At 39.0% G+C, this 26,063-nt stretch overlaps 1 protein-coding gene across 1 annotated transcript in view; it reads left to right on the top strand.

The window, feature by feature from the left end:
• LOC104350103 (glypican-5) overlaps window positions 1-26,063 on the top strand; it is a 383,557-nt gene that overhangs the window by 221,007 nt on the left and 136,487 nt on the right. The window contains exon 7 of the mRNA XM_086468316.1: window positions 10,518-10,638. Coding sequence (XP_086324442.1) covers window positions 10,518-10,638 — 121 coding nt within the window. The remainder of the gene's footprint in view (window positions 1-10,517; window positions 10,639-26,063) is intronic.

The raw sequence follows: 26,063 nt of genomic DNA, 5'->3' as shown, positions 1-26,063 counted from the left end.
GGCTTTGTTAACATTGCAGTACATGTAGGCATTGAGGAAGGAGTGAAGGTAGCTAGTGAGTCACCTTAGAGTAGCCTGAGAGGGTACTTCAAACTGGTATGGGAGAGAAAAATAGGGTTTAGAATGAAGTAAGCAAGGCTGGGTTTGCGTTGGCATAATCAACAGAGTAGATGAAGAGGTGTGGAGATAAGCATGGGGATCACAGTCGTGGAAAGCATTAAAAACAGAGACAAGAAACTTGAAATTGCTGCAGGAGCAGTGAAATTGAAAAACAGTCATGCTGAACTACTAGACTCAACATTAATTTTGATTGTGGAACTAACAGACCCATGCGGTATGCACCCAGGGTTGTCTCTGTAGGAGCTGCAGGCTGCAATGAGAATGGCAAGAGGTGCCAAAGCCAGACGACTTAAGCCAAGACTCGAGGGCAGAGTTCAGTCCCTGAGTTGAGTGCATACAGAGCTACAGTTCATGTATTCATTATTATCAGCTGTTCGTTAATCTCCCATGTGCATCTAAGTGTATTTGGAGAAACTGACTTCTGAGGAAAGCTGGAATTTTGACCTCTTAGCATTAGTGTATTTTTGTTACGTTTTGTTTTGCGTTGCTTTTAATGAGCCACAGGCAGAGTCTTTTCCCTGTGACATACATCTGATAATGTGCAAATTAGGATATTCCCCATTTTGCTTCATAAAAACGTCTGTGCTGGGATTACAGAATATCCTTTTGTGTACCCATGGTCATCTGTCAAGCCTAATTTTTAAGTATCAGCAACCACTGTTTCCAGAGAGGGAATTGGGTCCTTGCCACCTTGGCCTGCCAAAATTCCTATCAACCAAATATTGTGAGCCCTTGCTTGATATTCATTCTCTCTCCACTGCCGTGAAGGTCTGCTTTTATTTTTTCTTATAAGACTTCAAGTCCTCTCCTCTCTTGAGACTGTGTTTTCTTTTCTGCTGAGTCAGTCCTATTTTCCACTAGTGTATTCCATCTGGCATGTTAGAAAGTTAGGCAGTCATATGTTTCCATTTGTTTTCCACAGCCCTCAGAACAGAGTGCAAGCTGCCAGTCTCCGAGAGGTGCAGAATCAGATACTCCGTCAGGATTTAGCTCAGCTCTGTTCTCTTTCTACTTGAAGAATGCTTTGCCCCAGTCTAGGAGTTACTGAGAAAAAGGTGTTTCAAATTAGCTTTACTTTTCCCCCTAGGAATGGCCACAGATGTTACTTTGATAAGTTTATACTGTTTATTTATTGTTCTGTTTTCTGTTCGGTTTCTCAAATTCATTTAATGGGAAATGGTCTTTATGGTGCCAGCTCCTAGTTAAGTTATCAGCTTTTGGGTTTGTGTCATTTCATTGCTCATTATATTCACTTTGATGGGTATAGAGGTATCATTTGTGTGTTCTCTAGAGTTTATTCCACTTTAAACTAAAGACCTTTCCTATCTGATGTTATTCCAGGCAAGTACTTTCCTTCCCTCGACATAATAAAGACTGTCCAATTAACTTCTACGAATTTCTTTGGTGCTTTCAGTGTGCCTTGAATGTAGTACTAACTTTTCGTATATCTAGGAAAAGAATGTAGGCTGTTTCACCTACATTCTAATAACACCTTTACAACACTTTTCAAGCATTTTACAAGTATTCTGTGAAGCTTGAGTCAGTACATTTTCAGCATGATTCTGGAAAAACTGATGAGCACGTCTTTTTTGATGGTGAGATCTCTTACATGTACTCTGCTTCGTTGAGTTGCTTTTCACTGTGATTTTCAGTGCGTTAATGGGGTGGCATCATCCAGTTACTTGAAGCCTTATGGTAACTTGTTTTTGTACCTGCAGTCTTAAAATTGTCTTTATAATGTAGACTGCAGGAGGGGTTTTTTTAGCCCTATAGGAGTGGAGAAAGACCATTATAAATGCTATTTGGCTTTGTGATATTTTTTTTTTTATTAGCCTATTAGCACACTGTATTTGTCTCACCATTTCCCATAATTACTAATAAACAAGATTATTTGTGAAACTTCCACTGAAGCCACTTAAAATAGTTCTGGCAGAGTCAGTATTCACATCGTGTCAGTTCTGCTTCACAAAATCTTCAGGGCAGCTAAACTCATTATGTGCTAGACTTGAGCTTTCTTGTAGTGTGTTGGCACTTATTAAATCATTTCGAAATTCACTCTTTACATAGGTATTTTTAAATAGATAAATCTTTCTCTTGGAGAATATTGCTCCAGTTGTGCTTAGCTGATCATTTAGAATACATGAATTTTTTTTCTTTGTGCACAAAGGATCTGGTTTTCATGTGACGTACCCAGATTTTACCCTAGCATGACTGCACTGACTTCAGTAGAATTGCTCCTGCTGTACACTGGCCTAAATTACATGCTTTTTTCCTTAAAAACAGACAAAATGCCCTACTGGTTTTCAGGTTACCCAAGAAGTTGTAAGATGTGATTTTCAACAATCACACGAAAGGCTGCAGTCCTGCATGTGAGAGCTTGAAAACGTCTGGAGCTTTCAAGATTTCCCAGCATGTGCCCTTGCACAGTGTGGTTTGCAGGATGTTACTTGTTCGAGGACACCTTTGTCAGCTGCTTGGTGGAATTCAGCTGCTCTTACTGGAGTTCTGCTATGAGAGGAGGCCTGACTGAAATATCTCCTATTAATAGAGCTAATTGCAGAATTACCTAACGGATCAGGCCAACTGAATAAATGTTACAGTCATGAAATCATCCAAGACATAATTCTACAAAGCACTTACACACTAAATATTCAAGTTGGGTAGATGAAAAGAAACTGAATTATAAGACAAACCCCAGACATGCAGACTTTTTCCAGGCAGTGCAGACTTTTTTTGTGGCTGGTGATTATCTGACAGTTAATTTATCACGATGTATTTGTTTCTTTTATTCTTTTTTTTTAAAAAACAAACTCTTTATTGTGGCAACTTCGTGAAAAACCATTTAGTTCCTAGAGAACAGCACGGATTTATCATTCATTTCTTTGAGACCTCTCAGCCAAGATGCTTAATGACTGTAGTCCAGGTTTGCTAAGCTGTTACAGAGACGATAAAAAGTACGATACAAGATGTTTCCCTGAGTAGTACTATTGTGGGAGTCACTTGGAGATGAAGCAGTCCATCTGTTGGTCAGTTTTAATGACAAGGATCAGAAGAAGGTGGGGGGGGACTGGCCCACTGCTAGTCTCATCATGTGGAGCAGTTAGGGACAGCTGAGTCAAAGGAACCCTGCAGTAGCTGGCTCTTTCTCCTGGAGAATTACATTTAAGCATTAACAGCACTTCAGGAAATGTTATTTGCTTTGCTTCCTTGAAGCTACTTACTGAGTGACAAGCAACTATAATAACCAGGCAAGGAATATAAAATTGCTGTATGTTCTCCTTGTTCTTTCCATTTTGCAAAGAAGTGGGCAGAGGGGTTAATCAGATCAAAGCTGATAATCTTGATGAATTGTTGCAAATTCTGCAACCATACGGGTTTTCTTGTCACTGCTCTTACTGGTTGGTGCACTGTGTTCCTTGAATTGTGAGATTATTCCTTGCAGAATTCTGTAGGTCAGTGTAGCATGTGCCAAGGGCTGCATCTGAAAACTCTGCAAGGGAAATGTCCAATACTTATTAATTTGGAGACATAACAGGCTGGTGTAGATCAGCAGTGGATTCACATAATTGAATTTCAGGCAAACCATTCCAGCCCAAGGGTCAAATTATGAATAAATATAAGACAAGACACACCATCTGGTGAACCATGCCTAATGTAACTGAATTGTTCAGTGTATCTCAAGGCCAGTTAAATAGCTTACCCGTATTTCTCATTGCTTCTTACTAAATGACACATTCAAAGCTCTTCCCTTCCTTTTCCCCCTCTAACCCTTTAACCTCTGAGTCATTTAGTGGTGGTGGGTGATGTCTGCTCTGACAGAGTGTTGAGTATATTGCTGAAATAAACAGTCTACTTCAGAATTTTTTTAGCAAATGAGAGCCTGCAGTCAATGGCCGACTTTCAAACATATGGGCTAAAAAGACATAATTTTAATTAATTGTAGTTATTATTTGCATAGTGCTATCTACTTCTGTTTGCTTTTACAGGCAACATGTATCTCTAGGATTGTTTCCTGTTTAGGAAATTGTGCACAAAAATGAAAAAAGAGCTGGATGTGCAATGATCATTGTAAAGTCTAGCTTTGTCTCAATGCTTTTATGATTTTGTTGGTTATAAAATTAATGGCTTACTTGCTTTAGACTTTCTGGCTTTAGCAGCCTCCTGGATAACTTTTGATTTTTAGAAGGCTGTGAAAACATTTATTTTTTTAGGTGGTCTAGTCTGCAGGTTTTTAATGTGTTTTTCTGCTGGGGGGAGAGGGTTTGTTTTTTACAGAGTAGTTTATAAATTCGTACAGAAAATAGGACAGTCACGTTTTTATAACACCAAAGAAATAAATGATTAAATGTGACTTCTGGAACAAGTAGAGTCTCAATCACAAAAAATTTGAGCTTGCCAGTAGGTCTCAGAAAGATGTTGCTGTTTTAGCCCCTGTTAATTATAGTGGAATTACTCAACCAGTACCAACAAAAAGGATGAAAAAATGCGTGGCAGATTACAAAAAATATTTCTGTTTCAAAATTGTTGCCTTGATGATGTGAAGTGTTTAATTATATTTTTAAAAAATGTGGTTAACAAATTAGAAATATCTCAGCAAATATATCTTTAATTTTTTAGCCAGTGCATTTATTCTTATTTTATGTATATGGCAGCTCTCAAGGTTGTATGAAAAATTATTTAATCAAAAGCATTTTCTGTCCCATAGAGGAGTTTACGGCAGTTCATGGATTCCTCTGAACTGAAAGTGAGGCTCAGATTTTCAGATTTGTGTTGTAATGGTAGATGTACCATTTCTCCCACAATTAAATAAGAATTTTGATGCCTCATGTAGCTGTGTTAGGCCAAATACTCAAGTGGAGAAAAGACAACTAAAATGAAGAGAATTGCATTCAGATGAAGTTCAGGTTCCAGGTATCCTGAATTTCCAGTATAGGTAATTCTGAAATGCTCAGCACATGTTACAAAGCGTATGAAGGGTGGTGTTGTGTCTTGCTCTGTAATCCCTCTGGTGAGTATGCGTGCTGGAGTTGGCTTCGTTTAGGAAAAGGACAGGCCATTAGCACCCACATCAAAGCACTGGGGTGCTTAGTGGCTGCTAGTGGCACGACAGGGTAATAGCACCCCAAGGAATATGGAGTAATGGAAATAGTCTCCCAGCTGAAGCTTGATCAATAATGCCTGGAAAAGCTGCCTACAAGAGCCATATCTGACACTTGCATCCTGCCTGGTAAGGTGTCCTGCAGGGCAGGATAGTCTTGTAAGGTGTCCAGGAGGGAAGGAAGTGGTGTGAAAACAGCACCCTGTTCTTGGACTTTTGTGGCTAAATATCGCTGATAGTTCTGTTCCTAATGCAGCTCCTGCAGTCATTTGCCTGGAATTTGAAGTTGTTTCTATTTTTTATGTTGTTTTTACAGTATTGAACTATCCAAAAAGGCATATTTGTCTTTGATGGAATCCTGTACCTCGGTCCCTTTTTGTATTAGGAGTTAAAAAGAACACATTTCAGAATAGTATCTGGCTTTATTTTAAAATAAGTGTTTAGACTCAAATATCTTAATCTACCTATATTTATATAGAAAATAGAAATGCATGCCTTCAGTTCAAACACAATCCCATGCGTAAACAGCATTTCACTTAACTTCATTTAAACCTGCGGCATGCTGTGTTAGCCAAAATCTAAAATAATGGATACTGTTCTTCTGAAGTAGTGTAAAACTGGGTTTGAGGGGTTGCTTTTTTTGTTTGTTTGTTTTTTTTAAAAATATCATATCTTTGCCCGAACGATCAGTGGAATAACATTGGCATGAGGCTTGAGGTCTGGATGAAAATTCTGTCTGCACATGCTGTTCCTCGGCCTCCAGTGTAACAGTTACTTTCAGGATTGCTCCAGTGACAATATTTTAATACAAACTTCATGGCTGTTCCTGCTGACATTTCTGAGTTTAGTATGAGTAAAGTACTAGAGCTGTAACCAGAGTTAACAATTCTGTACTACAATATTTCAGTTAAATTGCAGGTTATTAAATAAAGCAAGCCAATTTCTGATCTTATTTAATGTACATTTCCAGTAATTCAGGATCTGATGTCAACAAAAAAAATATTTTAGATAGTGCAAAGAAGTGAAGGAATCAGATTATCTTTCAGGAAATGTATAGTGTTTATTTCAAAGTATTTTAGCATGATACAGAGCAAGTAGGATTCACAGTTTACAGGATAGTAGTTTTGAGTCGGGTGGACATAATGCCTTTTTCTGGTACAGTCTTTGCTTCTTGGCTGTGATGGACTTGTCACAGTCCACTCAGTGGACTTTTGATGGTTCGTTTGCTGTGATCTCAAAGTGCAAAATTAAGGCAACCACATCAAAGGGGTTTGCTAAAATCAAACAGTGAAATTTTATTGTTTGCCCATAAAGCGGAGTGTGATAGGTAAAGAGGGTGAAAAGAAAGGAGAAAGTAAAGTGAAAAGAGGAAAGAGGGCAATAGCTACCACCGCGGGTCCAAGGTATCCCTATGGTCCCAGGTCCAGGCAGCATCCCGCTGGTCCTAATGATCATCGTGATCCTGGTGGGGGAAGCTTCCAAAGTTCAGGTACTGAGGAGCCCCTTTTTATGCCAGATAGCACACCTTGCTCCTCCTCTGCATCCCCACCTCTTCTTGGCTCCATCGACGCTGATTGATCCTTCTTGATAACAGTTCTCAGGCCTTGTCCCTGGTACTGGAGACTGGTACAGCACTCTTGCTAAAACAGAGCTGTCTTGCCTCTGCAAGGCTCCCTCCTTCGGCTGTTATCTCTCCCTCACAAGGTTTCTAGGAGGGAGAAGCAGATATCAGCACTCTCCTTTTGCTGTTTCCTGCCAGATGTAGCTCTCGTCCTTGCTCTGTCCAGGGCATAATGACCATACGAGCCTGGCATTCCATTACCACGATCAGCAACTGCTTCTCAGGCAGGCTGCTGCAGACTCACATTAAGATCTTAGTCTAACTTTCAGGGTCCATACTCCTGATGACAAGGTTGAGACAATGCTGGTTTTGGATCAGCTCTGAAGGAAAGTCTCCCTTCTTGCTGTCTATGCAGTTCTACTTCAGTTCTCTGCCCTGTCTCTTTCACCTCAGGAGGTGTAACCCATCTTCTCTGAACTCACAAACAACAAAAAAATCACAGATTGTTTTAGTTCATCCGAGTCTTTCTGGGCTGGGTTTGTTACAGAAGTGATCTCTCAGTAAGAATACACAGGACAAGTAGAGCTTATGGATCATTATGGGGAAACCCGAGAGTTTTGTGCTCTGCAAGTAAGTCTTTTGCCTTTTGTTACATCAGCTTTTTACACTGTTCATTTGGCAGATCACGTCTATTTCGCTGCTGCCAAAGGTCTGTAGTTGGTTTTCTGGGCATTTCCAGTCGTGCAGCTCACATTCCAGACCACATCTGGGCCAACTCTCATATTCTGGAGCCTTGCTTTAGCAGTTAGATGTAGCTGTTACCGACTGCCATGCTGAAGCTATGCTAGACCAAGCAGATAAGGAAATGATGCAGGATTCACACAACTCACACGTGCTTTCTCTGACATCTGAAATTTAGCTAATCCACATTATATATCTAATTACAAGCAACCTGGGCAACAGAAGTATCTATGCATAATTTATGCGTATTTCTAGAGCTTTTAAAGAGTAAGTCCTTAAACGCAGGTGAAACTTTAAGGATATGAGTATACCCTTTGCATCGGTGGACTGTGAACTCATTCAGACAAAATGTCCCATTTTCCTGGTAACGATGTATGTAAAAGAGAGTATGTATTTAGCAACAGTAATATATATGAGTTCCCTAAGACTGGCTTTCCACATTTTGTGTCCCTTTGAGGACTCTGGCACTAATGCTACTGCTGATGATGTCCCTGAATTGGTCGTGTTGATGCAAACTCCATGCAGTGCTGTAGGTTTGTAATGTCACTTGGAGGCATTTAATGGAGGCTTCACAGGGAAAAAATCCAATATTGTTAGCAAAAAAAAACCACCAACCCAACCAACCAACCTAGAGGGTAAGCAATTTTGTGTTCTTTATCCTGGATTATAATGATATAAGCTACTAGAGAAATTCCAATAGCTCTAACCAGGGGTTGAATGGAGAGCAGTCAAGAGCAATGAAAAGGAAAACCCTTGCTTTTTGCTGCTGTTGATGAGCTTCTGATCAGACAAAGCAATGCACACAGAGAATCACTGAACAGAGTGGTTGAGCCATGAGCTGACCCATTTAATTAAATTTCTCCTGTGTTGCAACTATATGAACTCAAAAAGCTGTGTCAAGTGTCCCTGTATGTCTGCAGTGGGTAACCATGTGTTTTCACATGGCGAACAATGATGGGATTCAGCAAATAGAGTGATTTGTGAATAAAGGTAAAGCTAAAGGCAGGTGAAGTGCAGCAGTATTCCTATGTTGTCCAAATGAATTGATGTAGATTAATATGATCTGTACCAGTCTTGACTTCAAAATAATACTTTAGCTGAGTTCTTCCTGGGGACATCGGTTCAACCGTCTGAGTCTGCTTGTAGGATCAGAACCCGGCCATCATTTTGCACATGCCATCGCGTTGTGAAAGTTTATACTTCCAGATTAGTTTATACTTGTATGAGTTAAACGTCAAGAAAAATTAGTGCATTACCTTTAAAAGACTCAGTGAACAAAGAAATACAAACTCATGAAAAAAGGTTTTCCTTAATGTTTGTCCTCTAAATACTCTCTGGCTATTAGTGAAAAACATTGTTTCTCTCAGTTATTTTTTCTAAACCACTCATTTTTTTTTTCTTTTTTTCCTGAAAAAGTGAAATGTATTGAGTTTATTGAAAAGGTGGACTATTCTCAGTTCTTTCTCTTTTTAAGCCACACCTTTTCCAGCAGTATATTACAGTATGCTTTGATGCTTTGCCAGCAGTTTGCATAAAATTTGTTGTTCATCGTAAATGAAATTAAGGTAGGACAAATACATTTGAAGAGCTAGGTCTCCCCCTGCCACATTCTATCATCTTTCCATAAGAGAATTTGGACACCTTTTTCTACGTTGGAGTGCTGTCCTCAGCTTCAGCACAAGTTGGTTTACAGTGAAGAATTCACTGATAGGAGAGCATGTGGGATATCGAGGTATGTAGGTATGATCAAAGTGAAAAATGTAGCAGGATGTTTCTCTTCACGTTTCAGTCCAAAGGAGCATGGCCGATACTACCTGACTTACAGAGATGCCAACATGGCATCTTAATGAGATCCTCCCAGGTGCGTGTGTGAGTCTAGGAGAGTTTGACTGGTTCATAACTGGTCATGCAAACATCCATGATCCATTTTGTGACAAGTGTGTGCTGAACTAACGAGAGTGGTTACATACAACCCTCAAAAGCATGACTCACCAAAAGAGGTTGCTCTGTGTCTCTCTGGGATTTGCAGTCTTGTGGATTGGTTGAACTTAAATAGTGCATGAGCAGATCAATGCTGGAGCCATTATGCAGTAGTTTGGATACTTCCAGGAAGCATTGGATTCAGCATACATGTGTTGATGAATTAATCTCCTCAGCTGTGGTAAAGACATGTTCAGAAGTAGACACCAAATGTGCAGAATCCTGGAATTTTCCCTGTGAAAGTACATGGGTGGACCCCCAAGCCAATTAGGGTTTGAGAATACACTGTGGTGTGTTCCAGAGAAGTCTAGCAGTAACTGTTTGGTCAACAGCTCATTGGTGAGAGAAATTTGCTAATAAGAGGCAGCTCATTGTAGTGTGAGAACAGCTGCTATTCCTCAAAAAATGCAAGACTTGGTTAGAGAGAATTCCTGTACGTGGACCCTGGCTAGCGAGTTCGTAATGCGGGTAAGGCATGGTGAGGAGCACTGGTGGAACAGCAGGTGCTGCTTTAGTGTCTCTAGGCTGTTTGGTGATAAAATGCTAGTCTAGCCAGAGAAGTCCAATCTCACTCTTTGATTAAGAATCTTTGCAAAATTAGACTGCCGTTTCTTTGTGTTTTACTTCAATCTCATGATGTTTAGTTTCTGGCTTAAATTCCCTGCTTTTCTGTAATTATGAAAGAATGATTTTTTTGGAAGCTGTCAGCTTTGCTGCAAGAAAGAACTTGAGAATGTCAGTTATAAAGGTTCAAATATTAAAATATGAATTAAAGGAACCTCTGTGTGGTTTATGAAATTGTTGTTGGTTCATGAGTTGAATAGTTTGAAGTGATGAATGATACAGCAAGAGACTGTGATTTTTATTCTGGTTTGATATATTTAGAAACTTATATATTTATTACAAATTTCTATTCTATTTACAAAATATTTGCTTTCTGTAAGTCTTATTTAATATGATTTTTGATTGTTGGATACGGTTTCAGTGACTGATGGGGGTTTTTTTCTTTTTTTTCAGTTATACCAGTAGAGTTGTTTCCAATGAACTGAAGGCACAAATTCATAATCCAGAACTGAAAGTCAGAGGATTGGACCCACTCATCAGTAATTTAATTGATAAACTTCAGCACTTTAATCAAGTAAGTAATTTTTAGAGATAAAAACGTTCTGTTACTGGGATGACAGCAGAGCTAAAGCTAAAATTACTGCGTGCTACTGCTTCTCATGTTACATTTCCCAGGATCATAGGCCTGAAATAGCCATGGAGTGGGCCTAGTACTAAAGGCACCGGAAGATTCTGTTGTGCCAGCTGGTTTATGAGCTCTAATAAGGCAAAATTATTTCCCTGGAAGTTGCTCTAATTCCTGGCTGTTGTTCCACAGCTGTTGATTAGCTGTCCTACAGTCCGAGGAACATGGAGGAATTCCTGAGCCCCATGGTTCACATGAAGCTTGTGACTAGGGGGTCAGGCTGTGTGAGCACATTTAGGGAGTCCACTGATATTCTTGTGTTGGAGGAGTATCTCCTTGTTTGTGCAGCCTCCTGTTTTTCGGTGGTGTAGGTGTAAACAGATCAAAAACCAAAATAAGGGTGTGATAACTGAATAAGGTTGTCTATAACAGTGTGTGACAAACGAACTGTACGGAATGCTGAAGTCTGGACAGAAGGTGCTCCAGGATGAATTAACCTTACACCTTTGAAAACAGTTCCTTGACAGGCCTTGTTCTTAAGCCCCTGAGCCCAGAAGGAAAGTAACGTACCAATGAGTTTGTCAGAAGCGTGATTAACCTGTGTCTGCCTCTGTTGTCTATTCAGGTTCCCTGGGATGCACTTGCAGTCCTGGTGCATCTGCCATCTTTCAAAGCTGAATGCAGGATTCGCTGATATTACTGCTTCAGCACATCTCTTTGTGAGCTCTTAAAGTAGTGCCAGTCCAAATGAGCTGGAGCTAACAGATAAAACAGAGATTGATTTTCATTTAAAGTAGGCATGTTTTCTTGTCAGCTTGGAAGAATGCTTACAACAGTGTATTCTGAGTCAGATGTGTTTGTACATAAGTCTACTCATAATCTTTCACCATTAAAGAGTGATGGAGCATGGGGATATAAATACTTAGTAGAAAACATCCGTAAGATTAAAGTCCACCTTTGCGGGTGGGGTGTGCAGGAAGAAAAATAATCTGCACAGGTAAAACGGGAGGAGGAATTGCTTAGTCAGGATGTGGGAGGTTATTAAACTGTGGCTGTGACTGGGAATCATGGTTTGATCTCTTATTTGCTCTTGCAAAAGTACAGCCCTCTCCTTTTTCCTCTCATCAACCACCAGTGGTAAATCCATAATCTAACCAGTAATTAGCGTTTTTGTTAAGTTTTGCTTGGCTCTAACATTCTGCTGTTCTGTAGGCTGCAGTTTAGGGATTCTTTGTGTCACACTGTTTGATTTAACTTGCCATAGGGGATTACAACAACCAGTCTGATGTGGTACTTATTATTACAGTGAAATAGACATTATGTGGTCAGATTGGTGAAAAGGACAATTCATTATTTATCTGCCTTTGCATGTTATAAAATAGAGTGTTAATTTACTTTATAAATATTAGATATATCGATCTGTGTAATAGTCTTCTATAAACACTGACAATAAGAAATAGTTAGAAATAGATTAAATTAAAAGAAGCTGTGTATTGGAAATTCTATTTCTTTGTTGTAGAAGAATGAAAATCTGAATGGTCTCATAATGAGCTGCATACTAATTTTCTTAAGTTATATATGTTTAACAGTTTCAAAGAACACTTTTTAGCTGGGAGAATAAAATCCAATTCCTAGCTCTTTCTGTAAGTTGGAAGTGTTGCTTTCTGTTACTTCTAATTCCATTTTAGGAGAATATCATCCTTAAGTAAATGTAACTCTCATCAGATTGAGGTGCTTAGCAATAATGGATTCCAAGGGTGAAGGATTAAACAGAATACTGATTATTGCCCTAAGATGGTTTGTTCTTAAGTACTTGGAATAATATAAATTCCTTTGATCGTAATTTTAGTAAGATTTCTTCAGAGATCAAAGCATCAGAGAAGTTGCTAAATATCTAAGGCTTTCACTTAACAACATCAAACGTGTAGCTGTTTTCTGCTTCTTGAATTTTCATTTCAGTTGTGATATTAATATACAAATAAAAACTGACACTGAAAAGCCAATTAAATCAGGATTTCAAGTGCCATCAATAGTGTGTGTAGACTGTATAGAGGAAGAATTGTACAGAATCCCATTACTCATTTTACAGGCAAACTGATTTTTTTAATCAAATTTTTCTTTTTTCTTTTTTTTTTTTTTTTTTTTTTTACACAATAGGTAAAGTGGAATGTAAACAGTGGTAAAATAAGCTGTTATCTTTGTATCTTCTTAAGTGGTTGACATTTGCAACACCATTTTAAGCAATAGTTGCATTTTGCACATACAGAAGTAATCCTAAAGTGACAGGGAGCCTGGAGAGCAGAGAACAAAGCAATGCACAGAACATACATCATCGGTGATTTGATGTGTCTAGGCCCCAGTAATCATCCACCACTTAAGTAATATTGCTAAATGACCTGGAAGAAAGCATTTTCTTGGGTAAGAGGAAGATGTGCTGAGATTTTTAAAAGAAATAACATTTCTGTCTTAACAAAACAACCTCCAGCCATGCTGCATCTATCACTCAGAGATCCTGCACCTGTTAGCTTTCTGTCTCTCCCTCTCTCTCTCTCTCTCATATTCTGTTTTGCAAGGGTGCATGTATTTGAAAATCAGAATAATCTGCTGCTAGATCAATTTGCTGAGGTTGTGGAGTACTGTCAACTACATCTACGTTCAAATAATCGGGATTAATTTTTCTAAAAGATGTACCCTAGCTCAGCAATTCTTAATGATTTGTGGAGCACATCTAATCGCTGCTGTCTTCGATAGATCCTCTTCCACCTCCTGTCTTCCACTGCTGGACCCCAGCTCTTCCTCATCACTCTGCGACTACTGCTGCAGCCTCCTTCCCCCATGCTGGCAGTCCCGGGCTGTGGACACAGCGTTGCGATGCAGCAGGGTCCCTGGGACCTGAGATAACGTGGGCCTCTGGCAATGGGGGTTGCAATGCAGTACAAGGCTGTGAGCAAGAGTGGCTTGTCACTGCCCATGCAGTAGCAGCAAACTATTTATTCATTTAAATCCAAAACTGCCAGTCTTTGGTGCACAGCAGCCATTTCTTTGTTAGCTCCTTATTATGACTTATCCATAAATGTAAAGAGATTAATAGCTTAATTGATCCTAAATCCCATAGACATCAACAAAATTGTTGTTGATGTATTATTGTTCTACTTCGCTCAACCCGACTCCAGCACATTACAAACAATCTGTATGCAAGTTGTCTTCCATTTCTGCCTGTCGTTTAGGCTGAAATGCCAGTTTGTTAGAGATTATAGCAGTTCCTAATTTTTTTCATCTGAGACATAAATCCTCACCACATAATTGTTGTTATTTTAAAAAATGATTATGCAAATGGTAGGCTATTTCATAACCACTTTGCAAAGCCAAAAGAAAAGAGAAATTTAGAGAATATTATTCAAAAATTACTGTTGTTTACATCTCTGGCAGATAAGGTGTTTGAAGGGTTTATTGTAGCTGCTGATTCACGTATTGATAAAATTACCAAGTTACAATTTACAGTAACTTTTACTTTTAGTAATGCAAAAACATTAAGTGAAGATCAAGTGAAGTCCCAGTTTGATTTTGAACAGTTAGAAACAACATCTTTTCCTCCCCGTTTTTTGTGAATAGAGCAGATGTGAACTGCAACTGATAATAAACATAAAATCCCCCATTGCACCTTTTTTGACTACTACTTCTTGCCACATCATCACACTTAAGTATGTTTTAATGTTTTTCTTCAGCATAATGCTTTCACCATTCAAACACAAGTGGTGCTGAGGCCAAGGTTAAAAATTCTAAAGGATCAATTGCATTGAAAAGCAATGAGAATAGGTTAGGGAAAAGTGAAAAAGCATTGACTATAACTTTACTAGCAGGGTTGTGCAGGCATTCTAAAAGGATTATAATATAATAAGTACTATACAAGTTTAACTTATTTGTCTTCTGTCAGCCTAAATCTAATCTTGACAGATTTTGGAAGTCAGTGTGTTTTGCTGTTGTCAATCATAGATGAATGCTTAGGGCATGGCTGTAGTTCAAGAAGACAATGCAATATCCTAGCACTTAAAATGAAAGCAATGCCAAAGCAAATCTTGCTGGATTCTTTTTTTTTTTTCCCCACCAAAGTCTCGTGGATCTGCCAGCTGAACTAAGAAATGCATGTAACTGGAATTTCTTTTAGGTTTGTGTACAAAGGATGCTGTCATAGGAAAGTTCGAAGCAACAGCACTGAGATGTCTCTTATCAATTATATGAGCTAGCCATAATTTAATCTTGAATGTGAATTTAATTGGGTTAAACAATAGAGACTAATGGAATAAATCATTTAACTACTACTTAATTTAAAAGTGTATATATTTTTTAGACATCTATGAAATTTATTACATTATAGACTTTCTATATGAGATTTAAGTGGAGATAACTTAGTTTGGTTTTCATGCAAACTTGTAGCTGACTTGAACTAAGACTCAAAATATTCTGTTCTTCATTTCATCCAATGAAAACATAGAAAGAAAGGTAGTCATCTTAGAAAGACTGTTGCTGTTTTGCTTCTAGTACTTGGGATTTAAACAGCACCAACAGGCTTAGAAGTATTGTCGCTTGCCCCCCACATACCTCCCAAAACCTGCAGAGACTTGTATCACTTACAAACCAGAGCATCTTTCCCAGAACTGCAGACTGTCATTCCATATGTCTGGATTTCCAAAACAGGTCCTCTTTTTTTCTGTCCAAAGCATTGGATGACTTTGTATATTTCTTCAGGATTTCAGCTGCTCCATATCCCTTTTGGAAGCATGAAACAAGACACATGGAAATCCCATTCTCTCTTCAGTGGTGAACCACACAGATAATCTGTAATTTGAGGCATTTAATTTAATGCAGCTGCATAGATTAATAGAGAAAGATGCACTGAAGGGATTGGGCCCCAGTTCTAGTTGTGTGGTGTGTAGGGTACACTGACAATCTGTGCACACGTAGTATGCTTTAAGGTTTTCAGGATTCATTTCATGCAGGCTCTATTATACAGGTACTTCTGTGATGGTAACCCCATACAAAAATATAGGAGGTGAAAGGCTGTGTTCTCTGCACCTTGATACTGCCAAGGGCACACCATCATAGCCTGTGAGGATGCCACCCAACTCACCCCGAGACTGACCTTATCTTCCATAATAACGTAGCATCCACATCACCAATTGACTGGTGAAAGGTGTCTGTAACACAACAGAGACTGTTGATTCTGCAGTGCAGGTTTTGAATGGTCTGGGTCATAGAACTCTTAAAGATTAATCTTGCCTCAGCTCGTCTGTGGTTCAGGTACAGAATTTCATTGAAGCAAACACTTCTACAGCTGTGTTGCTCCTTTTTGAGTTCACATCACTGTAAAGGCAGTAACAGTCCTCGACACCTTCATCTCCAAATGTAAACAGCAGAGATAATTGAATTAATACAATAGTTATTGGCTGATTAATAAATAGCAGCAAGAAATGTATATACTTCAGGAAAATAAAGATAGACTTAATGAAACCTGGAACAATTATATTTAAAGTCTTAATGCCAGGAAAGAGCAAATGGACTGTTTGTTTATTTTTTTATTTCCTGCTCTGCTGCATAAAAATTGTTCACTACATCTTCAAATAAACTATCATCTCAGATTACTCAGTTATACAGAGTTTTTATCATTCTGTTTTTTGCAAAATCTTTGTTCTTATTAGATTCTAGGGCTGTTTTTATTCTCCTCTGCTAAGAATCAGACATTCTTTAGTTTCCAGGTATAGATGCTGATTGCTTAGCTCTGAGATAAGTTATTATCTTTTCCATAATCCATATGCAATGAAACAACTCATCTCAGTGCTTAAAACAATCCAGATGGCTCAAAGACTGACCATAGTCTTTTGGTCTTCTGTATGGTTTTCTGTTTCTTAGGAAATATATATATATACACACACACACACATATGTAACATAGACTGTATAAAAATCTTGAAGACATCAGATTTCATCATATCTCTGATTAAAGCAAGAAAAGAGACATAAATGCTGCCAGACTGGGAAAAATAAACAAAAATATAGTAGCAATTTAGTGCACTCCTGTTTCTTTAAAGAACCTGACAGATTTCTGCCATATATACAGTTCTTAGCAAGTCATCTTCGGGTCCAAAGCTTTTTACTTTTGTAACACATGTTCACGTTGACTTGTCAATTGAAATTGAGAAAATGCATCCTCTATCTATTGGGGGACTCTTTTGTTACTGAGAAAAATCAAAATCAACAGTCCTCTTTGCAAAGCAGCATATCACACAGTAGTACATCAAGATACAACAGTATATAGCAGACTAAATAGTAATGGGGATGCATCACTAGGAAATTTTTCATGTAATAAAGGCTGTAGTTCTCAGGCAATTAATTAAACAGGATGTAGTTGCTGATTGCTTAGGAGCATTTATCTATCAGGGCTTTCATCAGAAGGAGTAAAATTCACAAGAAATAGATTCAGATAGGCCGGGGCATCTGAAGTCTGTTAAAATCCTGTTCTGGTCTTGGTTTTCTGAAAACTGCTATTGCTTTGAGATCAGTAATTTGAGCCCCTTCCTCATTTCTGACTTAAGCATCCCAGATGAGGCTGCTGGGGGAGCATCCACGGGGAGGAGGCGTGCAGTGGAAGGAGCAGGGACAGGACTAGAGCCACAGGCAACTCAGCTGGGCCTCTATTGGAAAATACACAAATGCGGCTATGAAGAGAGAAGAACCTCACTCAGATTCCCTTTGTCTGCATACCTTGAGGGGCAGGTAGAAAAGCAGACCAGTCGATAATAATTCAGTCATCAGGCTATTCATCTGGAGATGTGGGATCTCCTCGTTCGAGGCCTGGCAGTCCTGGTCACTGGCCTGTGTGCAGTGCTTTTCTTCTCCCATATGCCCTTTATATTTTAAAAACACAAGGAGAATGGAAGCTCTAACCTTGGTTCTGCTGTGGCATTAACACTCCTTTCAAAACCAGAAGTTTGTCCATGAATCACAACAGGAGAGCTCCTTCTAACCCAGTCCCACTGAAAAAATGTCACTGGAACTTTGTTTTATGGAGAGCGTATGTTAACATTGTAATTTATTGCTAATTGCGGTTAATATCATCCCTGGCTGAAGTCAGTGGACTTTTGCTGGCCTGAGGTCTGAAGGTTGGTTGTTTGGTTTTGTTAAGTATAGTACTTGAGATATAATTAAATAATTTTAATTAGAATGGAGAAATTACTTTTTAATATTAAAAACAACATCAAGATTTCAATAGAAACAGAAATAATGTGAAATACTGGCTCAACTAAACCTAAATGTAGCATTTTAAAATAAGACAGATCGGAATCTCAACATAAATCCAGCGTATCTTATTATATGCTAGCAAATATATAATGCTAAAATACCCAGTTATTATTCATGTGTTGTGTCTCAGAGTATGCTGTGCTATTTGTCTTGCAAGCGTTTTCAGAAATTATTTGCCCAGATGGGCCATTGTATGTGTTTTGTTTGGCTCATTGTGGGAAATTAGTCTTAATAAATCAAAATCACATATTGAGTCATAGTAGTGATTTGAGCCAAGTGGGGGAGAGGGAGGGGAGAGCTACTGTTTCAATCTATAACTGAGCCAAAACATTTCACATATAGAAAAACATAGTTTGGAAAGAAGAGTCTTATTTAAAAAAAAAAAAAGACAAACCAGACTCTGGCCTTTGGATTGAGTGCCCAATTCTAGTTGCAGCTGATTAGCAAAGCCTGAGCTTATACTCATTTTCACAGATGAGTTGGATCTCCTGGTATAATAGCTGCAAGTGAGGAGAAGGTCAAGCCTTGGAGGGATCTGCTTTGGCCTGAGTGGTGGAAGGTGGTACAGGAGCACAAGGCCAGGCATGATATATACTAAATATATATCCCAATTATATCCCCAATATAATACTGAATTATATATTTCCATTAGGAATGTGATTATGGTATTTACTTTTGATCTCATTCCTGAGGTACAATAACATGCTTATTTTTGGAGGTGGTAAGCTTAGTATAATAGGAAAGAAAAGCAGAGATTTATGGGCTGTTCATTGTTTTCTTAGGGTAGAGGAAAGGTCTTCAAACAATTGGTTGATCATTGGCCAAAATGAAGAACAGGGTCATTTTCCTCTTTCTCTTCCACTACTAAAGGGAGGAGACAAGTAGAAAAAGGAGTGTAAGAGAATGAAACTAAAGACTACCTAAAGCCCAAACTTACTCCGTAAAGCTCAAGTGGATCTGTATTGTTGGTGACAAGTGGATTAATGCTACTAAAATATACTGCCACTTCCCAGTTAAAGCAAACATCTTGTTCCCAGCTGTAATTCGAATGGCATTGTAGCACAAGTTGATGAATCGGACCTGGACCGCAGAAGCCCCAGGGATCGGATGTCCCTCTGAGAGGTTTCTTTTGCTAGATGCCTTGTAAGGCTGCCCACTGTGGCTGCCCGATGCCACTCCCAGGTGCTTCCTGCACAATGTAGAAGCATGGGAGCTAAGTCATTGATAACACCTGCAGCCCTTTTATTTAGGTTGATTAACTGGTTCCTCTGTGGCAGCTACATGTGAAATGGTTCATACTTATCTGCCAAGGCAAGCAGTCTTTTAATAAGTCTCCTCACTGTATCTGCAATTTGTAAAGAGGCTAAAACCTCTGAATTGATGTGGTGCCATTTGTATTCATGTGATCAATCACGCACTTCTTGGAGGACAAAATAAAGAAGAGCTAATGATAGGCATGAGGTGAGGTTAGGCAAACTTCCTGGTGTCACTGTCTAGTCCCTAAAAGAGAAAATAGGGCCATGAGCAAGCATCAGAGGAATACTTGATCTGCACTCCTATCAGTGTTCATTCGCTTATGCTTTGGAATTTAGAAAGCAAGCCTGAGTATTGGAGAGAGGCTGTGTCAGGAATAGCCTTTTACTTCTATTTGGGGAGACATTCACAAGTAGTTTCTAAAATACTAAATCCTCTTGTTTGAGGCAGAACTACTACTGTGAAATAGCATTATTTGTCAATTTAAAGAAATTCAGTCTTACAGTAAATTTGTTTTGCTTCTGACTCTGTCTTATGCTTCTTTAGTGTTATACATAATACTTATAAAGGTTCAAGTATATTACGTCTCAGACACACCTGATCACACACACATCCCAGTGTTGAGAGTAGTTCACCAAATCTGGAAGAGATCCTAGGATATCAGACTCACATTTTCCTCATCATGATCTCTTCTGCCAAGTTGGAATCAAAAAAGCAAGATGCATGTAGGTGCATCCACCTAATTAGTAAGCTCACACAGATACCAGTTTAGCATGATCGTTGTTGTTACTGCTCATTTATCAAAAGCATGACACAGTTCTTGAATGGCTACAGACCTCCTTGACCTTGTTTTCAGTGTGCTCCCAAAAACATCATGCATTTCAGCGTTCTTGGTGCTGAGCACAATGGCTGGCCAGGCTGTACTGGCACCTTTCCTGCTCTCTGCCCCAGGAGCAGGCCTGGGAAGCTGCTTCTATCTTGACACAGAAACATCTCTCCCTTCTTCCAGATTTCAAGTATAGCTATTCCTGCTTCTCCAGGGAAACAATTCTCCATTAATAGCGTTAATTTTGTGTGGCTGATGTCCTGTTTTCTCCATTACAAAAGCTTGATAATGTACATTCATGTCTTGTGGGAATTCCCACAGTAATCTTCCCATCAGATACAAAATGCTGAGTCCTAACTGCCTGTTTGCTAATATTGACTGCAAGAGAACCCTCGGGTAGGGAGAGAAATCACTTTTATTTTTAACTGTTTGTTTCTTAATTTTTGTCTTCTTGCTTTTGTATTAAGACTTGGAGACTTGCAAAGAACATAAGATCAGCTAATACCAAAAAGTTTAGTGGGAATTTCACAAACCCTACTGCACTCTGATTTCACCGTCTGTTACTTTTTATTTCTTTTTTACTGGCCTTTCTTACCCGTTTTGAAACGTTCTGTTTCTGAAAATCAGCCTAGTTTAAGTCAATTTCAAAATAATTAAGTGTATTATTTAAAGGCACCATGATGCTCTTCAGCTGAGTATATCAGCCGATTTCATTGTACTCCAGACAGTCTATGCAGTGTACTCTTAACTCAATTCAGTCCTGTACAGGTATGTTGCCAGCATGTAGGCCTGAGAGGGAAAAACAGCAAGGAATGGGAAGTCATAGGAGACTTCACTCAAAGGAGACTGCAGCATAGCTTCCCATAAACTATGTTCTATCTAGATTATTAGGGGTGGTAAAAATCAGCCAGTTATATCAATAACAGGTCAAATGCACCAGCACTCAGTATGGAACCAAACTCCACACCAAAGACACAGAAGATGGACTAAGTGTCAGGGAACTGCATAGGGGCTTTTTCTTTAAGGGAGGTTAAAACTCACTTTCAAATAGAGATGTGCTGATATTCTGTTGCTTGACATCTGCATTCTGTCTGAAAAAAACGCAGAAGTTGCTTATGGATATGTAGCACCTGAGAGGAAATACCTGTGGCCCAGGCCTGAGCTTCAGGCAGTGCTTGGAGCAGGCAGCTGCACTGCCTTGCAGATGACTTGGACTTGGTGCTTGTGGAAGCTCTCTTTAAGCAGCTCTAGGACTGTTTCTCAGAGCTGTAAGATACCAGGATCAGTTGAGATCTGAGCTTCCCAAGAAGCTGGGGACCCTGCTACTCACAAAGGAAAAGCATGGCTTCCTAAAGTAGGTTTTTCTGGCCCTGCAGGACTGGAGATACTCAGAAGCCCTGTCTGCCCAAATGGTGGGTGATGTTTTTAAAAAGTGACTGTTTAGGAACCCCAGCTGTGATGTGGACTGGGCAGTAGTCTGGCATTAGCTCAGCACAGACTGAGGCCCAAGGTTTTCCATTAGTGCTCTGTTGCTGTCTGGAGAGTTGGTGTTTTTGAGATACAACATTAGCCAGACTCTTCCCCACCGTGCCTTTCTGGGTTGATGCCTTGAGAGGTGATGTTTTATCACTATCAAGTGGCTTGCCTCACCCAGAAGGTGAAACACTGGTAGAACTAATGATAGGTAAACACTGTGCATCTATGTCTTAAATGCAAACTCACAGTTGAGTGACCTTCCTCAGCCTTCTTTAAAAGTCTAGGTCCAAGCCAACATTGTGTGTGATGGCTTATGTGGCACTTAGATGACAAAATGCAGAGACTCACAGAGCACTTATGTTAATGGCTGTCATAAGTAATAGTCAATGGATATTAAGGATTTTTTTCAAAATACATTAGCAGTAAGACTATTTTGAAAGGCATATATTTCAATTCAAATTCTTCTGTCATCTTCTACCAGCGTTTACCAGACTATAAAAGTTACCATAGAGTAGTAGACAATTTGAGGTTGTAAGGGGAGGATCTGGAGATAATCTGTCTCAACCTTCTGTTGAAAGCAGTGCCTTAGATTAGGTTATCCAGGGCCCTGTAAAATCAAGTCTTGTGTAATTCCAGCAAGGGAGATTCCATCTCTTCTCTGGTGCCTCTCTGTTTTCTGTTTGCTTGCTTGCTTATATCTTTAAAAATAAGTACACTAGTCTTAAATGCCTCGCTCCTTCCTGTTTATAATGTTCTCAAGGTCCAGCTTGAATTCATAGACAATAGTTCTTGGGCACAGAATAAACACTTTATACCTTTATACACTGAAATATGTTCCAGTGTATAAAGCAAGAGTAGTTATTATATAACTTGATAGCGGGATACCTGGAAGTTCCTGCTTCCTATAGGAAAGCATCCAAAAGAAATGACAACCGAAGTAAACAGCAGGTCTTTATATCTTGCACAAAGCAGATTCCTGTTGCGAGTCCAGTCTGCCTGGGTTACCACCAGTGAGCTGACATAAATAAATGGAGAATACTGGTTAAGCAGCAGCCCGCTCATTTACAGAGTGCAGAATTTGCATACACTTACTGGCTGGAAGGAAATTTACTACTGTGCACATGATGCTGAGAAAAGCCTTGGGTATTAGACTGTGGAACGAACCATTTGCTCATTACTGTTCTTTTGAACAGCAATGAGGTGCATGTAAGAGTCTGCATGGCATGGCTCCTGTACGTTTGCAAATGTAGCCTATTCCTGAGCATAGAAGGGGCTTTTTCTATCTTTATTTGTGATTTTATGGCTGAAAATGCCACTTAAAGATTTGAGCTCTGTAGTCCTAAAACATCCGGGCCTTCAGTTGCTATACCTCTAAACACCTCAGACTTTAGCTAGCTGAAGTGTCTTGCATTGCAAATATGATTTATTTACTATGCACTGTTTAGTGACACCTACAATCTGTCCTGCTTCCTGGGACTGTATGCATTTTAAATGAGATAATACATTTATTTCACTTGCCTTTTTCATGCATCTGAAATGAGCCTGTGCCTCAGTGCGTTTACGTGGGAGTGGATCTATTTGGAGCTGAATATTCCCAGTCCCAGATGTCATGGGTGAACTTGTGATTATGCAGAACAGTCACCCAGGAGACCACTGATTCCCTTCAGAAACAGGTAGCCTTGGTATTGCCTTAATACTAACGGCAAAGTGAAAAGTGAGAGGCAGTGAATAAGACAATGCCACTTCACATATAGAAATTATACGCTTTCATCACTGTTTTCTCAAGCTCACTTTTGAGCTGTGCAAAGACACCAGTCTACACTCTGGAGGAAAGTCATCCATTGGAGAGTCTGTTATAATATAAATCTCATGTAAGCGCTTCTCCGAGCACCAAAGATTTGAGAGTTGCCAGTACTTAGCAAGCATGAGCTGCTCACGACCACTGCAGAAGGCACTTGACTCACTGCAAGACAGAAGCTGGGTTCTCTGCCTCTTATGGCAATTGGGAACTCACAATATTAATATAGAAGCATCAGGGAGTGTTAACAAAGGGTAACATTGGTCTAATAAAGCAAACAAGACCCAGCATGTATAACTATGCTCAAGCCCAGAATCGATATTTATGTATGTCTTTAATTTTAAAGACCTAAATAATTCCATTGACTGTTCACGCTGTGTATAATTGCATGTTTGAGTGAAGGCCATGCTCAGAAATAAGAGATACAGAGCCTGGTGTAAACCTTCTGGGGTTACAACCCTTTGCCTAATTGTTGGAGAATAAGACTCCTTCTTCCAGAGGGTATGTCAAAATCTTGACATCAAGGCTTTTATTCAGGATCACCCTTCTCCATCGATGATAAAGGGAACCTAGGGAGGAGCGTCTTCTGGCAAGGCTAGCATTAATTTTTGTGCATCCACTATCATTTATCCCCCCAGTTTTCTCTTGGAAGAAGCCCTCATTCAGTATGGCGTTTAAACTCACAGGTCACTCAGCCGTTGTACGTACGTGGATTTAAAGAGGTGTATGTGCTTTTATTGATGCCTGAATGCCAAGTGCGCTCCTGCATGGGTGTTTATGCATTCCAGGCTCATGGCAGTGTGCACACCCTATCACACAGTCCCCAAAAGAGACAGGGGGAACAGGATTGAATTATTTTGAAGCAACCACAATGTGTCCTCAGTCTTATGCAGTTTAGTCATATCTGAAGATGAATTTATGTAGGCCTCTACATGCTTTTAACATATAACTGAAAAAAAAAAAGAAACCGATGTTCACATTCTGTTGTTTCCAACCCTTGGAAAAGAAGGTTTCTAGCTCTAATTTAGTAATAATTCTGATATGGAAGATACTTTTTCTATGTGACAAGGACTTTTCCACAGTTACGAAAGTATGTCTAATAACTAATTCAAATGGATTTAAGTGATAATTAAATTTGAACACAGCTTTTAGTAGTCGGAAGCAAATGACTAGAACATAGCCTACTGATATGAAACGTGTAGTGTTTTGAATGGTGCCATGAATCCCAATACATATCAGTTCTGCAAACAGAATCAAAAAGTGCTCATCATTATTTCAAGGCTCTGCATCTTGTTTGCTTCTTTCAGTATCTATAAGAGAAGCCTCTCACAGCAGAGTTTTTCAAAATTACATGTTCATGGGAGTGAACTGGCAGACAAACAATGTAATTATTGGATAATATAATGAAATATAAGTTGTGCTTCACTGCAGTGAAATGACACTGAGACGTATTTGATGTGGCATTTGAAATAAGAGAATCTAATAATTTTAAATGGATTTCAGAAGGCTAAATGGAAGGCTTGAGATTTGTCTTTCATAGGCCGTATAATTGGGGCTGGATGAAGTCATAAAGAGAGGGGAGAGGGCCATGGGCCATGGCGAGCTGCAGGCACTTTGAATCCCTTTATGAAGCTGACCGTTTGGTTCAGTCACTCAAATAAAAGTTTAGTATTAAAGAGCTTTGTTGCATGAAGTTCTAGTCTCAAGGGTAATTTTGAGTAATGCAGCACAATACAGAAGTTTTAACTGAGGTGTGTAAAATGAATCATTTCAAGTATTAAAGTTCATTTTTGGACTTCATTTGGAGTGTTTATGAACCATATGAAGCAATATTATACTTTCTTATGGCAAAGATTATTTCAGTTATTGGTTAAAATACTTTTTTAGAGTCTTTTTTTCTAACTAGTTTTGCTAATCACTTCCAAGTACTTGGCAGACTACAAATTGCACACCAGTTACCAGACGTGTAAAACATTTTTTGTGTCAGTAATATATTAACTAATAATCCAAACAAAGTATAATAAATTGCTACTTAATTCTGAGACAGTCAAATGAAAGTAAATGTATTTGATTTATTTTGAAAAACGTGAATAATTACTTTTGAAATAAGAAGTTTCTGTCTAGCTCCTAAGTGTTATGGTAAAAGCCAGAAATTCATGAGTGCATATTCAGGAAATGGGATGAGCTGGTAATAAACCATCTCAATTCAGCGGTGAAGGAAAAACACTTTACAATTTCAAAAGTAAGAAAAGAAAAATACCGAATAGTACAAAGCAGAAGTTATGACATGTAAACCTCAAGAAGAAAAGCTAAAGGCGTGATGTAAAACCTGTGACTGGCAGGGCCAAGAACAGTAAGAAGTTGTCTTATCCGCATGCGAAGGTATGCTATTAGACAGCAAGTAATTAATAATAAGGCAAAAAGTATCTCTGCAACATATCAATTCTAGTAAATGCTATGAAATTTTTGGCTTTATTTGAGGAAGCCAAACCTGTCCTGTCTCTGTGCCTATCAGCCTGCTGCTCCAGCAACATTTTTAAAGAGATCAAGTTCAACCACATTTCCACAGCTGTTTTTATCTGTGCAGGAAGTTTCTCTCCTTGCTGATTCCTCCTGTTTCAGAAGTTTTTGGACTACACTGACATGTTAGCACATATGGCAGTTTGATTCCTGAGAAAAGATTCTTGGAAGAAATGACTGAGAATGATGCACTGAGAACAATAAA

The sequence above is a fragment of the Leptosomus discolor genome, chromosome 7 (assembly GCF_034619465.1).
Source record: "Leptosomus discolor isolate bLepDis1 chromosome 7, bLepDis1.hap2, whole genome shotgun sequence".
Lineage (NCBI taxonomy): Eukaryota > Metazoa > Chordata > Aves > Leptosomiformes > Leptosomidae > Leptosomus > Leptosomus discolor.
This window is presented reverse-complemented; position numbering and strand designations above follow the sequence as displayed.